Source organism: Heteronotia binoei, chromosome 19 (assembly GCF_032191835.1).
Source record: "Heteronotia binoei isolate CCM8104 ecotype False Entrance Well chromosome 19, APGP_CSIRO_Hbin_v1, whole genome shotgun sequence".
In the NCBI taxonomy this organism is placed as follows: Eukaryota; Metazoa; Chordata; class Lepidosauria; order Squamata; family Gekkonidae; genus Heteronotia; species Heteronotia binoei.
The window spans coordinates 12,611,367-12,627,642 of NC_083241.1; the positions used below are offsets into that span (position 1 = coordinate 12,611,367).

Here is a 16,276-nt window from a genome sequence, read left to right on the forward strand (position 1 = left end):
CCCACATTCCCTTTTCCTACATTTTTGCTTGGGAGGGGCAACTGTGGTAGGGCTTCTAGTGTCCTGGCCCCTCTGATGGACCTCCTGATGGCACTTTTGATTTGCCACTATGTGACACTGGATCAGACTGGATGGGCCATTGGCCTGATCCAACATGCTTTCTCTTATGTTCTTATACAAGGAGCAGCTTGCAATCTCCTTCCCTTCCTCTCCCAACAACAGATGCCCTGTGAGATAGGTGGGCCTGAGAGAGCTCTGAGAGAACTTGTGACTGGCTCAAGGTCACCCAGGTGGCCGCATGTGGAGAAGTGGGGAATCAAACCCCGTTCTCCAGATTAGATTCCACCTCTCTCAACCACGACACCAAATGGAAAGGTGCAGTGAAGAGCAGGTGCAGTCTAGCGACTTAGAGCATTGGACTAGCAGGTGGGAGATCCAGGTTCAAATCCCCACCCTGCCACGGAAGTTTTCTGGGTGACCTTGGGCTGGTCACATGCTCTCAGCCTAGCCTCCCTCATGGGGTTGTTGTGAGGATAAAATGGAGGGCAGCAGAGCAATGTAAGCTGCTCTGGGGAGAAAGGAAGGAGGTGGGCTCTCCTTCCTTAAAGGTTTTTAAACAGATGCTATATGGCCATCTGACAGCAATGCTGATCTTTTGCATTTAGGGGGAGGTGTTTGTGAGTTTCCTGCATTGTGCAGAGGGTAGGACTAGATGACCCTATGAGTCATAGAATCATCGAGTTGGAAGGGACCTCCAGGGTCATCTAGTCCAACCCCCTGCACAATGCAGGAAACTCACAAACACCTCCCCCTAAATTCACAGGATCTTCATTGCTGTCAGATGGCCATCTAGCCTCTGTTTAAAAACCTCCAAGGAAGGAGAGTCCACCACCTCCCAAGGAAGCCTGTTCCACTGAGGAATCACTCTAACTGTCAGAAAGTTCTTCCTAATGTTGATCCAGAAACTCTTTTGATTTAATTTCAACCCACTGGTTCTGGTCCTACCTTCTGGGGCCATAGAAAACAATATTACCCTATCCTCTATATGACAGCCCTTCAAGTACTTGAAGATGGTGATCATATCACCTCTCAGCTGCTTCCTCTCCAGGTTAAACATCCCCAGCTCCTTCAGCCTTTCCCATAGGAGTTGGTCTCCAGACCCCTCACCTTCTTCATCACCCTCCTCTGGACCCGTTCCAGCTTGTCTATATCCTTCTTAAAATGTGGTGCCCAAAACTGAACACAATACTCCAGGTGAGGTCTTACCAGAGCAGAGTAAAGCGATACCATCACATCACGTGATGTGGACACTAGACTTCTGTTGATGCAGCCCAAAACTGCATTTGCCTTTTTAACCACCCCATCACACTGTTGGCTCATGTTCAGCATATGATCCACTAAGACCCCTAGATCCTTTTCACACATACTTTTCGCACATTTTCCAACTCTATGATTCTAAATAAATAAGAGCACCTTCCCCCCATTGATCTAACTTGGCTTCTCAATAGAAGGCTGCAGTGAGGGAGAATGGAGCCTTTAGAGCCATCACCTCATCTTTTAGAACATGGTTACACCCTGCTAAGCCCAAGAAAGTCAATGGGGTTAGAAGGGTGTTAACTTGGTTAACTCTTGCTCTGAATGTCACTCAAACAAATGGTTTACTCCCAACGCTCACTTCTGCCTCTTTTTTCCCCACTTTTTCTATGCCATGTCCGGGCGGAACGAGTGCTCGTTCTCAGCCTTAGGACCAGGGACCAATAGCCAAGATTGCTTCATAGTTACCAGAGCCGGATTAACAATTAGGCAAGGTAGGCAGTGGCCTATGGGCCCCCATGTCTTTAGGGGTTCCAGGCCAGCTCCCCCCTCCCCCGGTTTCCCTCCTGCTTGCAGCCCTTCCAGCCTGCACACGCAGCCAGCAACTGAGCTGCTTTTTGCCTGACTTGCCTGGTGTGGCTGCTGCTGGCATGGTCGCCAAGTTTGCCTCTCTCTGCCTCTCCCCTGCAGCTTTGTCAGAGGGGCTTTTGAGAAGGTGCCTGCAGTGGGGGCCGTAGGCAGTTTGGTGGGTGCTCAGACTCTGAGATAATTTGTGAGGGGGCCACCAAGATTTCTACTGCCTAGGGGCCTCCACAGGGTTTAATCCGGCACTGATAGTTACCCTTGCGACTCAGCATATGACAAGGTGAAATTCCCGCAAATGCGTTGCCACATACTTGAGGAGTGAGAATTCTGGTCTCTCACCTGGCATGAATTTGGAATCAGCTAGTGATAAATATTTCTTAAGCTGGTGACTAAAAGGTGTGATGTTAAGTAAGGGATGGGGGAGTGACTCTTGACTGTGGACTGATTCATCTTAGAAAGGTGCGACGTTGCGTGTCAAAGGTGAGAAGCCACAAAGCTACATCATGTGACGTGTCATGTTTCTTTTTAATAATGCCCTTCAGCATACTCACAAATTTTGTAATAGCGATTAATTATTCAAAATGCACCTTGTTAACTTAATATGTAACCGCAAAACTGTTGTTATTATTATTATTATTATTCTGTTCCATTGCACAGCATCAAAGGTACTCCTTTGACCGACCTCGGAAGGATGGAAGGCTGAGGGTGTTTTCGCACTTACCTTTTACTGGCGCGACCATCCTCCTCACGCCGGCGGATCTGCAGTGATTTCGCACTAGAAGCGCCGGCGCAGCCCATTGCGCCGGCTACTTCCGTCGCTAAGCCAGCGCAAACGGAAACCGGCAAGAAGCTGGAAAACGTTTGCGCTGGCTTAGCGACGGAAGTAGCCGGCTCTTTGGGCTGCGCTGGCGCTTCTAGTGCGAAATCACTGCAGATCCGCCGGCGTGAGGAGGGTCGTCGCGCCAGTAAAACGTAAGTGCGAAAACACCCTGAGTCGACCTTGAGCTGGCTTCCTAATCTAACATAAAAAAGGAAAGGTAGTCCCCTGTGCAAGCACCAGTCGTTTCCGACTCTAGGGTGACATCGCATCACAATGTTTTCATGGCAGACTTTTTACAGGGTGGTTTGCCATTGCCTTCCCCAGTCATCTACACTTTCCTCCCAGCAAGCTGGGTACTCCTTTGACCGACCTCGGAAGGATGGAAGGCTGAGTCGACCTTGAGCTGGCTACCTGAACCCAGCTTCCGCTGGGATCGAACTCAGGTCGTGAGCAGAGTACTGAAGTACTGCAGCTTACCATTCTGTGCCATCTAATTCTCATTGCATTTATCATTTTAGAAGGAAAGGATCTTGCCTCATATTCCAGTTTCCAGCACTAGACTTTTTACATGCATGACAATACATTTTCACAATTAACTAACGTGTTACAGAAGGTGGTAATTAATTATTTTCTTTTGCCATGATGACTAAGAACAATATAGCTCTAGAAGCACTTTTCTTTACTGTCCCTATTTAAGCAATCATTTTCTGAGCATGCTCAGATACCTTCTAGTCTTTGGTATGGGCTACCTGGACTTTAAGCAGAGACCTTGAATCTGGAAGCCTCCTACCGGTTCCGTATTACTTGGCTCCACCCTGAAAGAAGATGATTGGCTAACCCCTGCTGAGTATATAAATGCCTTTGAGTTTCCTGGAAGATCTTTTGCTTGGAAATCAGGGGGCTTAGGGGAGCGTCACTTTGCTTCCTTAGTTTAAATTAAATGCAGTCCGTCTTTCTCCAACTTGAACTTTCTCCAAATTAAATTCATTTCTTCTGCAAAACCTGTTACTTAATTTATTCATATCTGCACTGTCCAGTGCCATAGTTAACTTTTCCTTAGTTGTTGGAATTGCTGGGGGGGGCGGGGTTGTTCCCATGAATCTCCCCAACAGATTTATAAGAAGTTTATGTAGAAACATGCATAGAAGACTCAGTACTGTAACTTCACAGCATCCTTGGTTATTTCAGGAAGGTTTGTTGTTGTTCAGTCGCACGGTCGAGTCCGACACTTTGTGACCCCATGGACCAAGTCACGCCAGGCCCTCCTGTCTTCCACCATCCTCCGAAGTCCACTCAAATTCATGTTAGTTACATCAGTAACGCTGTCCAGCCATCTCATCTTTTGCCGTCCCCTTCTTCTTTTGCCTTCTGTCTTTCCCAGCATCGGGATCTTCTCCAGGGAGTGCTCCCTTCTCATTTGGTGGCCAAAGTATTTGAGCTTCAGCTTCAGCATCTGACCTTCCAGGGAACAGTCTGGGTTGATTTCCCTTAGGACTGACTGATTTGATCTTCTTGCAGTCCAAGGGACTCTCAAGAGTCTTCTCCAACGCCACAGCCCGAAAGCATCGGTCAGGATTTATTGCTTCTCACCTATGGCCAGATGCTCTAACAGGAAATTCCAGGGCTTGAGGCAACTAGAGATGCTTCTCCGCTGGGCCACTGTTCCTCCCCTAATGGTGAACACGCATGAAGCTGCCTTTTCTTGAGTTATATCACATACTGCTTGGTCCTTGATGCTGGAGATCAGGGGTGGCCAAACTGCTGCTCGGGAGCCACATGTGGCTCCTCCACACATATTGTGTGGCACTCAAAACTGTTGGGTTTCTATTGCAATTTCACTTCCTGTTGTCATGAGTGAATTAAATGAATGTATATGCATGCTGACGTTTAGCCAGTGAGAGGTATAGCCAATGAGGATGTGTGCACGTACTTCCCGCCAAGGCTGGGTGTCAATATGTATAGTCACCATTGAAGCAAAGCCCTAATAGGCTAACCCATATATTTGGGAGGTGGTCTGGGGGAAACCATTTGGTCAGTTTTTATTACCCTTTGTGTAAAGCCCTCAGATCTCCATGCAGTTAGAGTTTGGACTCCAGAGAGTCGAGATGTAGTCTAGAGACTAGGTAGGATAATGAATCCTTCTTTTGTTTTCTAGTAATCCCAGTCTACCCTTTCCTCATAGTAAAAGTAAACTACTTTATTCTTAAGCTAAAACATGTGCCTGGCTTGTTTATTTGTGGTTCTCTCCACACAACTCTGCTAAAGTATCTCTAAACCCCAACAAAAACGCCCACCACCCTGCTGGCTGGCTTGGAGAAGCCATGTGTCTCTTTAGATCATTTCTCCTAGCCAAGCCAGCCAGCGGCTTGGAGAATGCATTTAAAGTTAAAGTTTCTTTCTTTCTACCTCTCCCTCCCTCCCCATCTATTTGCCTCTGCCCGCTGTCAAACATCTGACGTTCATGCCTTGCAGCTCTTAAACATTTTATGTTTATTCTATGTGGCTCTTATGTTGAGGAAGTTTGGCCACCCCTGTTGGAGAGTGACCCTGGGACCTTCTGCATGCAATTCAGATGTTCAACCAATGGATATGTTTTGTCAAAAGCTAAATAGAGTGTTACAGAGCTTACAGGACTCTTAGTACAGAGCCTACTGTAAGCTCCAAGAGGATTGGCTACATCAGGGGTGTGTGGCCTAATATGCAAAGGAGCTCCTGCTACAAAAAAAAGCCCTGTCTACCCCGATCCATGCCTCCCCCCAGACTGTATACCTGGGATGGCTTTTTTGTGCACTCCTTGAAATATTCCTCAAGCGTGGGGTTGGGCTGGGGCTTGACCCGTTTCACTTGCTTGATGCCCAAAGCATCTGCCAGAGGTACAGCAATAAATCTGGGGAAAAAAACAGAAAGGAGGAAAATCTGTTGGGGGAAGATGCAAACACTTCTAGAAGCAGGAACTGAGGATTCTCAGATGCTGAATTAACCAGGACTGGTTTTGCACTTGCTGATGCACTGTCTCCATCAACAGCACTTAATTTTTTTCCAATGATGTGAGTGAGTGTTGCCCATTCTCTTACATGGAGGGAGGGAGAGAATGGAGTAGGGCTTGGAGACACAATGGGAAACTGGGGGGATAAAACCAGTTCTGAGCCTCAGATGATCCCAATATCTGGACCAGAAGTTGGGTTTTGCCCTGCTCACCAATGTGTGGCCTTGCAGCCTGTTTCCTTCCTTCCTTCCTTCCTTCCTTCCTTCCTTCCTTCCTTCCTTCCTTCCTTCCTTCCTTCCTTCCTTCCTTCCTTCCTTCCTTCCTTCCCTCCAACATCTGACGTTCGTGCCTTGTGGCTCTCAGACATCTGATATTTATTCTATGTGGCTCTTCGGTTAAGCAAGTTTGGCCACCCCTGGTCTACACAAGCTGGCAGCAGCTCTCCAGGGTCTCTGGTCTGGGGAGGTTTTTCACATCACCCGCTACCAGATCTGTTTAAACCAGAAATGGTGGGGCTGAACCTGCCTGCCGAGCAAATGCTCCGTCACTGAGCCTCACCCTCTCCGCAGCTGTCTGGGGAGCCCCAACTCAGCTGGATGCAGGCATCAGGTTAAGTTTGGCCCTAAGAGGTACACTGGAAATTAGTTAGCTACTCGAGGATTCCTAAAGACCTTTTGGGCCAGCAAGAAGAAGCTCTTTTTGAGAAATGGCTCAAGATATTGGTGCTGCTGCTATCATCGTCTCATTGTGCTGCTTAGGAAAATAACTGCGAGCAAGCTGGGAGCATCTTCTAGGGTTGCCAATCCCCAGGTGGTGGCAGGGGACCCCCTGGTTTGGAGATCAATTCCCATAGGGTATAATGGAGAATTGATCCATGGGTATGTATGGCTCTAGGGGGGCTGTTTTTTGAGTTTGAGGCACTAAATCTGCAGCACAACATCCAATGCCTCTCCTCAAAACACCCTCCATGTTTCAAAAAGAGTGACCCACGGGGTCCAATCCGATGAGCCCCCAAAGAAGGTGCCCCTATCCTTCATTATTTCCAATGGAAGGAAGGCATTTAAATGGTGTGCGGTCCTTTTAAATGTGATGGCCAGCGCTCCCTTGGAGTTCAATTTATGCTTGTCACAACCTTGCTCCTGGCTCCACCCCCAATGTCTTCTAGCTCCACCCAAAAGTCAGTCAGTCAGTCAGTCAATTTATTCGACCAATGACCAGTACAAATCAAAAGCAAAAACTATTCAATAAAACATTTAAGAATAAAATTGATCTAAATATAACAGGAATATCTCTAAGTTAACATTTAAAATTGATCTAAATATAACAGGAATATCTCTAAAATTTAAAATCCATACATAAGAACCTATAATATAGCTCTAAAATTTAGAATCTATACCTAAAATTTCACGCCGAATTCTACAAGCTGCTGAGAAAAATTTAGCACAGCTAATAGTGATCTGTGGATTCACACCCATCAAAAGCTCCCTTAAAATATCTGCATCGGAACAACCTAAGTAATTATTAAGCAGAGGGGAAATTATATTAGATCGAACTTCCTGATAGAAACGACAACAAAACAGTACATGTTCTATAGATTCCACCTTATCAGTGCCACATGGACAGGTTCTCTCCTTCATGGGAGTTTTTTTAAATCTCCCATCTACAACTGCAGATGGGAGGGCTCGCCATTAGGCTTCCCAATCCCCAGGTCCCAGCGGGGGATCCCCCATTTTTACAGGCTTCCCCCCACCCCCAACCAGCTGGCCGGCGGGGGAAGCCCCGCCCCCACAGTCGCCATGTAGTTTTAGAGCTCCTGCAGGTTTAGCAAACTGCAAACAGGTCCGTTTTTAAAATGTGTGCCTTTAAGGCTGAGCTGGAAGCAGGAAACAGGGAGGGCTTCATGGGAAAGGGTCAGTAACAGTTTCGTTGGAGAACGGCCCCTCCCTTTGTTTTGCTTTCGTTTTCAGAGCAAGTAAAGTTCTGCAGGAACAAGACCCAGTAAGTATTTGTGTGTGTGAGAGAGGGAGGGGGCAGGGGATTCCCTGGTTTGGAGGCCCTCCCCCCGCTTTAGAAAGCATGGGGGGGAGAGAAATGTCTACTGGGCACTCTATTATTCCCTATGGAGAACGATTCCCATAGGGAATAATGGGGAATTGATCCGCGGGTATTAGGGGCTCTGGGGGGCTATTTTTTGAGGTAGAGGCACCAAATTTTCAGTATAGCATCTAGTGCCTCTCCCCAAAATACCCCCCCCCAAGTTTCAAAACGACCAGGGGGTCCAATTCTATGAGCCCCAAAAGATGGTGCCCCTTTCCTCTGGAAGAAAGGCATTTAAAAAGGTGTGCTGTCCCTTTAAATGTGATGGCCAGAACTCCCTTGGAGTTCAATGATGCTTGTCACACCCTTGTTCCTGGCTCCACCTCCAATGTCTCCTGGCTCCACCCCCAAAGTCTCCTGATATTTCTTGAATTGGACTTGGCAACCCTACTCGCCATCTTGCCACGGCTGAAAGCCCTCCGTTGACTAGGTACCTCCAAAATGGAGAGGTAGGGTGCTGGGGCAACCACCTATTTTAGCTTCTCTGGAGATAGGAAATTTGGAGTATTATTGCTATCCCTTTGGCGCTCTATATCAAGCATCTTTGTTTGATCATTGATCTTGCTTGATCATAACCCCTTTGTAAAACAAATTCTAAAGAGAAGTCCATATTCCATAGTTTAGAGTAGACGGCCCTCTCCCAAGAGCATTGAAAATTATCTTGCAGGACTAAAGCTGTCAAACCCTTTGGGTTGTGTACTAGTTTGAACCAAAAGTTAATAGAGGCTAGACTTACCCTAGCTTCCAAAAAGTCTCCTGGCTCCACCCTCAAAGTCCCCAGATATCTAGCGTCTTCCCACCTGTCCTGTATTCTCAGAACTCAGAAAGCAAATCATTCCCGCATTCTTACCTTTCAACAAAGAACCTAAGCAGCAGCATCACAAAAGCTAAGGGGATGGTGGCATACAAGTGCTGCGGTTTGGGGAAGACCAGTCCATCGTGGTCTTCAAAGTTTGCCCACGTACAGTTGATGGGCATCCAGATGTTCTCCCACCAAAACCAGCTGTTCAAGGTTTTCAGTATGTGCGTCATTCTGAAGTGGGGAGGGCAAGGAGAAAAAAAGAGAGAGAGAAAGATATCAAATGAGCTCTGGAGAAACTTGTTTGCTCATAAACAACAAATGCACTCTGGACTGGCTCCTGTTTGTAAAATTTCCACATGAAGAGGCAAAGATTTTCAGCCATCGCAATATCCGCAGAGCTAAGAGTCATCTGCCCAACTGCATTTCTGCGTGATAGTTATACGAACAATTCCTTGCCCTTGTCCTTCAGACTGTGAATTAACCTTCCTTCTCTCAAACCCTGAATCACGCTTTCTGAAATTTCTGTGCAGGGGTCATTTTGTAGAAAAATAGGTGGCGGAGCTCATTAGCTTGACTCATTAGCACATCCCCCCCTCCCCCAGCCAAAAGCAACCTGATGCAAAAAAGGAGAGCCCTGGGCGAGTGAGGCCTGCTTGGGCTGGCTAGAGATCCAGCCCAAGCAGGCCTCACTCGCCTGGGGCTCTTCTGGGCTGCCCTCCCCCCCACCCCAGTCAAAAGGCCAGCAAGCCACTCGCTGCCCAAAATCACATAAGAAGTGGAGAAAGGGTGGTGCAGGCTTCTCCAGGGGTTAATGAGGGCTGCTGGGGGCGTGGCAAAGCCCTTGGTGGCTGGCTGGCTGCCCGCTCTCCTAATCCAGGGTTTGTTATGCAGCTGCACCTACTTCAATGGACAAGGTAGGTGGGGAGGAAGAGGGGGAACCCTCAGAAAGGTCCAGAAGCTGCGCTCCTGTGAGTTTCTGCTGAATCTGAGGCCTGCTTCTGTGAGGCTATCACTTTCACCTGTACGTCACAAGGAGATGTGACGCCGCTTGATACTGAATCAGACTGTTGTTCCGCCTACTGAATCAGACTGTTGTTCCGTTGTTAGACTAGAAGTGGGTCTCCAGGGATTTAGGTAGAAATCCTTCATGTCATATGCTAAAGCAGGGATGACAAACATGTGGCCCAGGGGCCGAATTAGGCACTCAGAGACGTCCTATCAGGCCCTTGAGCAAGTCTGCTTCCTTCTCCCTCTCTCTCGCTTCCTTCTGCATTACAGCTTGCTTTGCCAGGCTTACTCAGGCGCACAGGAGCTACAGAGAAAAACCTCTATTTTCTCCATTGGCCAAGACTCCTCCCTTGGGGAGGGGGAAGGGAGTGATGGAGAGCTTGCTTTGCCAGGCTCTCTCAATTGCACAGCAGAGCTACTGAGCCAAGCCTCTCTTCCTTCTATTGGCTGAGGCTCCCCCCCTCCTGGTCCCATAGGGAAGGAAGAAAGGGCCAGAGCTTTCTTTGCCCAGTTCCCTGGATCCCATAAGAGAGATACAAAGAAAGCACCTTTTTTTCAAAAGAAGAAAAGAAAGCACCTCTGTGTCCTTTATAAACCTTGTGACCGATTTCCCACTTGCCTCACGCTGCTCTGACGCTCCTCTTCTCAGCAGAGCTTCCCTCCGATTTCACACATGTGCCCTAGGGCTGTAACTAGCATTGGCTTTTTCTCACAGCAAACAGAAAGCTCTAAAAACCAGTTTCTGTTTGCTGCGCAAAAAAGCCGACACTAGTTGCAGCCATGGGGCAGATAATGTGCAGCTCCCCTGGAAGCTGGCAACCCTAACTGTAAGATCTGCAGCTTTTGGGATCACGAGCAGCAGCAGAAGAAGACGACTGCAGATTTATACCCCGCCCTTCTCTCTGAATCAGAGTCTCAGAGCGGCTCACAATCTCCTTTCCCTTCCTGCCCCACAACAGACTCCCTGTGAGGTAGATGAAGATATTGGATTTATATCCCACCCTCCACTCCGAAGAGTCTCAGAGCGGCTCACAATCTCCTTTCCCTTCCTCCCCCACAACAGACACCCTGTGAGGTAGATGAAGATATTGGATTTATATCCCGCCCTCCACTCCGAAGAGTCTCAGAGCGGCTCACAATCTCCTTTACCTTCTTCCCCCACAACAGACACCCTGTGAGGTAGATGAAGATATTGGATTTTTATCCTGCCCTCCACTCCGAAGAGTCTCAGAGTGGCTCACAATCTCCTTTCCCTTCCTCCCCCACAACAGACACCCTGTGAGGTAGATGAAGATATTGGATTTATATCCTGCCCTCCACTCCGAAGAGTCTCAGAGCGGCTCACAATCTCCTTTACCTTCCTCCCCCACAACAGGCACCCTGTGAGGTGGGTGGGGCTGAGAGGGCTCTCCCAGCAGCTGCCCTTTCAAGGACAACCTCTGCCAGAGCTCTGGCTGACCCAAGGCCATTCCAGCAGGTGCAAGTGGAGGAGTGGGGAATCAAACCCGGTTCTCCCAGATAAGAGTCCGCATACTTAACCACTACACCAAATTGGCTCTCTGAACCATGCGGATAGGCAAAAAAAAAAAAAAAGACCTCACTAGATTTGACCAGGGGTCAAAGGGAGGGGGGTGTCTGATCCTGAAGTGACATCATTTCCAGGTTATGCTTTAGGAATACCCCTATAATATAGTGGGTTCAATGCACAAACAGCTGAACTCAAGACTGGTTAACTGGGCCAACAGGTTCAACTATATACACTTCAAAGTTCCTGTGCAAGCACCTTATTGGATCAATCAAACCAGCAGGGGGCCCGTGATTGGAGCAGAGCAGCAGGGATTTGGATCCTCCTGCCCATTGTTCCTGAGTCCCCAAGCTCAGGCCTAAAGGCTCCAATGAGCCAGGCAGGAACACACACAACACAACATTTGTCAACGTGCACAACCACCCCCATTATCTACAGTTTCCACCAGAGAGATTTGAGGAGATGCCTAGGGTGTTGACCAGGTTAAATGTGAGCCTTCCAGGCCCTTCCTCAGATATCTACCTGGATTTGCAAAAAGATGCCTACTTGCCTAGCAATCCAAGCACGTAAATAAAGACCTGTCAATATGCCTTGAAGCTGTTGTCCTTAGGAATCTGAACAGCCTCGTGTAGGAACCAATTGGTCCCACTTGCAAGGCACCTGAGCAGTGCTTCTCTCCTCCTGGAGAACCCTGAAATCGATCCTGCAGGATATCGATTTCAGGGTTCTCCAGGAGGACAGAAGCACTGCTCAGGTGCCTTGGGAAGATGACTTAGGGTTGCCAGGTCTTACCTGACGCTGGGTGGGGGAAGAAAAGCAAGTGTGGCACAATGACATCACCTGGAAGTGATATCATCATGTCGGCATGTTGTGTGGAGAACTCTCTAGCATTTGGGTAAAAAAAGCTCTCTGGTGCCATAAAGTTTTTACCAAAATGCTAGAGCATCCCCCACGTGATATGCCTGTTGCAATGATGTCACTTCCAGATGATGTCACTATGCTGGCATGTCAGGTGTTGACAGAGCTCTTTGGGAATGGGGATCTGCCCTTTGGCTAGCTCCATGCCAGTGGGTAGGGGGTCCCAAAACCAAGAGGAAACTCTGCCCCCAAAAACAAACACATGTCAGAGTCATGACCAAGGTTGCAGAGTCAAGCCCTGTTGACCTCATAATAGTATGAGATGTCCACAGTGAATATTTGACCAGTAAAAACATTATTTAGTACTGAAACAAAATCTGAGTCCAATGGCATCTTTTAGACCAGTGTTCCCCAAAGTGGGCAATATTGCCCCCTGGGGGGCACTGGAACAATCCAGGGGGGCGGTAGTAATAATAATAATAAATTTATTTTTATATCCCACCCTCCCCCGCCAAGGCAGGCTCAGGGCGGTTTTATACTGGTCAAATATAGTAGCCTTGCATGCAATTGGGGGGCAGTGAATAAAAATAAGGAGGCAATAGAAGCATAAAGGGAGAAGAGAAGAGAAGAGAAGAGAAGAGAAGAGAAGAGAAGAGAAGAGAAGAGAAGAGAAGAGAAGAGAAGAGAAGAGAAGAGAAGAGAAGAGAAGAGAAGAGAAGAGAAGAGGGTGCGAGGTGTCAAAACATCACGTTTCTGGGTCCAGAATTTCTAATTTAGAGAAAAATTCCAATTAACAAAAATAGATGGTTCCTTTTTGTCTGCTACTTACTGCGAATTCACCCAATTAGACTAGTAATGAGGACCAGAACTCCATCCAATAAAAATATAAGAAAGATGCAGTTTATTTACAAGACAATAAAAAATAGAGGTGTACAGACAAACAAGAAACACAGAAACAAAAAACCTTACTAGTCTATCCTAGCCAATACTTGTTACAGCTAGCAGCTTCTCAAGGTTGCTTGCAGTTTCTCTCTCAGCGATACAGTTTAAATCAGGACAGTGGAAGCACCGAGGCAATTGCACAAACCTCTCTGAAGAGTTCCAACCTGTGACTTTCTCCTCACAAAGTTTTCTGCAGAGCGTCAAACTTCTTACAGTCTTCTGGTTACCAGTTGATTGTTCTGTTGATTTCAGCCAACTGCAGTGCTCCAGACACAGTGTCTTCTGCAGGGCCAGTGCATGGGAGTACGCAGGGTAGGCAACCACCTAGGATGCCACCCTGCCAGGGGGCACTGCTGGGCACCCCCTTCCCATGTGGCATGATCGTGCCAACCAGCAGGCAAGCTGAGAGCCCTGGGCGGTTTTCTTTGCAGGGCAAATGTTGCCTGTGCTTGTCAAAGGCTTCCAAGAAGCCTCCGAAGAGCACCCCATTTTACTGCTGCCTGCTGCTTTCGGGTTAAAAGTGGCTGGGTGGCGGCACCTTCCCATTGCACTAGTTGGAGCTGACAAGCGCAATGGGAAGGTGCCGCCCACCCAGCTGCTTTCAATCTGAAAGCAGCAGGCAGCAGGCAGCAGTAAAATGGGGCGCTCTTTGCAGGCTTCGTTTGAAGGCTCTGACAAGCACAGACAATCTTTGCCCTGTGCAGAAAAGCGGCATTGCGGAAGCAGTTGTGTGCAACACCCGGGGCTCTGGGCTTGCCTGCTGGCTGCCGTGATGACATCATCACCAGCATGTGAAGAAAATCCCCCTTAGGAGCACATGGGGGGTGCGTGGAGTTCTGCCTAGGGCGGTAGAACCCCTAGAGCCAGCTCTGGTCTTCTGTTCCTCTTCTTGAGTTATGATATTTTACTAATCCACTTATATCCCTGATTGGCTGTCAAAGTGCTAGACTTGTGCAACCAATCATTGGTATAAAACAACCAATTTAGCTGGGCCCATCTAGATTTTCTCCTGTCAAATACCTGTCAAACTAGATGGCCTCCTGTCCCTGTCAGTTGGAATTGTAATTTCAAAAATTCTCTGTGAATGCGAATGTTACTTAGGGCTGCCAAGTCTAAATCAAGAAATATCTGGGGACTTTGGGGGTGGAGCTAGGAGACTTTAGGGGTGAAGTCAGGAGACATTGGGGGTGGAGCCAGAGCAAAGGTGTAACAAGCATAATTCAACTCCAAAGGGAGTTCTGGCCATCACATTTAAAGGAACCTCACACTAGCAGTGTGCATTTGGTTCGGCCAAACCGAATAAACCTCTGAATACCCCCTGATTCAGAAGTATACGGCGTCGTATACTTCCGAATCCAATTGGAAGGCATAATACGGGAGCTGTATACGGCTCAATCAATATTCAGAAGTATACGGAAGTCCATAGAAAAGGCGGGAAAGGAGCTTCTGCAGCCTCAGGGAGCTGCTTGCCTCCTTTCCCGTCTTTGGAAGCCTTTTCTCGCCTCACCCATAGCCTCCCTGGGATCAGGGGGTGAGAGGGAGAGGAACCCCAGCAGCCAATCCAAAGCATGCATTTGCAAAATGCATTGCAAATGCATGCTTTGCAGGGCTGTTGTGTAGCTGATGGCTGGGCTAATCCCCCCAGCCATCAGCAACATTGTTGTTCTTTTGTTTACATGGGTATCCAAGTAAACAGTGTTCTCTGGCCAATCACAGAGCAGCGGTGTTTTTTGAAACTGCTCTGTGTAGGGCCAGAGAACCTTTTTAAGGAGTCTGCCTGGCTGGACTCCATCCCATTGCTGCTGTGTTGGTGTTGGTGTGTGAGAGAGATTGTGCTGCGCTGGCCCTTGGCCTCAGCTGCTGCTGCTCTCTCTCAGCCTTGCTTGACCTGCCTAGAGAAGAGAAGACATCTAAGGTAAGACAGCCTTGGGGTTCTTGTTTTTATTTTAGTTAGGATAAAAGTAAAAGGACTTTTTAAGACTCAGAGTCCCTTTACTTATCCAGATTTGGGTGGGTGGGTACTGGGTAGCTTATTTGGGGTTAGGGGGTTTTGCTGGGGGTGGGGGCCTGGGGTGGGGGGGTTGCCAATTTGCCTATATCTTACTTTAGTGATAGGACTTTTAAAAGTGCAGTGTCCTTTTACTTTTCCTGATTTGGGTGGCTTGGATTTCTTGGGGTTAGGGTGAAGGTTTTTTGGAGAGGAGGGGTTGGTAAAGTTCCTGTATTGTTAAAAGCCAAGTTTTTTTTGACTGTTTTAAAAAGATTCTGTGTTTGATTTGTTGCTGCTGTGTTGTGCTGCTGTTGTTCCTTTTCTCTTCTGGTTCTGTTTGGCCTAATTTTCATTGTTAAAACATCAGTTTTTTAACAGTTGAGTTTCTTGGCCTTTTCTCAGTGATTTGTTTAGATCTGTTGTTGGTTTTGCATCCTGTCCTGTTGTCCCTTTTCCTGGTTCTGGTTTTTTTTTTGGGGGGGGGGGGTGTTGTTGACTGATTTGGCCTGAGGTTTTTTATTGTTAAAACATCAGTTTTTTAACAGTTGAGTTTCTTGGCCTTTTCTCAGTGATTTGTTTGGAACTGTTGTTGTTGGTATTGCATCCTGTCCTGTTTTCCTTTTTCCTGATTCTGGTTTTTTTTTTTGGGGGGGGGGTGCGTTAAAAGTTAAGTTTCTTTCTGTCATGTTTTGGTTTTTTCAAATTACTTCTGGTTGGTGTGAGGGGGTTGGTGTGTGGGCTGTGTGGGGTGGGTCACTTTCATGTTTTTATAGTTATTTTTGGAGTCTGAGGGTGCGTTCAGTTTGGCTAGGGCCGCTAAATACGCTGCCCCACTAATAAGGGTGTTTTTCGGGGTTGTGTTTTTTGAAATTTAAAAAAAAAATTAATCCAGTTTAGGGCTTTATTTTCTTTCAAAATTCAACTAGGCCAGATAGGGGCAATTTAAAAAGATTGTAGGTTTCTCATAAAAGGCAGCGTGACTACTAGGCCACATCAGGCTTCCTTTTAAAGAGACTAGGGTTGCAGTGCATCTTGCTTTCAGCCACTGAAAGCTGGTGCATCCTTAGATTTCCATAGGGTAAACCACAGCTTCTCTCTAGTTATAGGGGACACCTGATTTCTAGTTGGCAAGGAAATCCGGTTTGTCCCAGGATCTTGTTAGGAGAAGTTTAACTAGGAGGATATACAAGGATTGCCTTCATCTCAAGGTAGCCTTTTAAAAACTGTAGCCAGGTAGAGGCAGGATCACTTAGTCTCCTAAACTTTACCAGACTACTACTACCCCAACCCAAAGAAGGACAGGTTAGGGACCAAAAAAACAAACAAACTTTGGTGGGAGGGTTTTTAAA

The 16,276-nt window shown here is 47.4% G+C and overlaps 1 protein-coding gene across 1 annotated transcript in view; it reads right to left on the reverse strand.

The window, feature by feature from the left end:
* CERS3 (ceramide synthase 3) overlaps positions 1–16,276 on the reverse strand; it is an 84,542-nt gene that overhangs the window by 50,036 nt on the left and 18,230 nt on the right. The window contains exons 2-3 of the mRNA XM_060260098.1: positions 8,653–8,835; positions 5,489–5,606 (exon numbers count right to left, since the gene is read on the reverse strand). Coding sequence (XP_060116081.1) covers positions 5,489–5,606; positions 8,653–8,834 — 300 coding nt within the window. The 5' untranslated portion in view covers position 8,835. The remainder of the gene's footprint in view (positions 1–5,488; positions 5,607–8,652; positions 8,836–16,276) is intronic.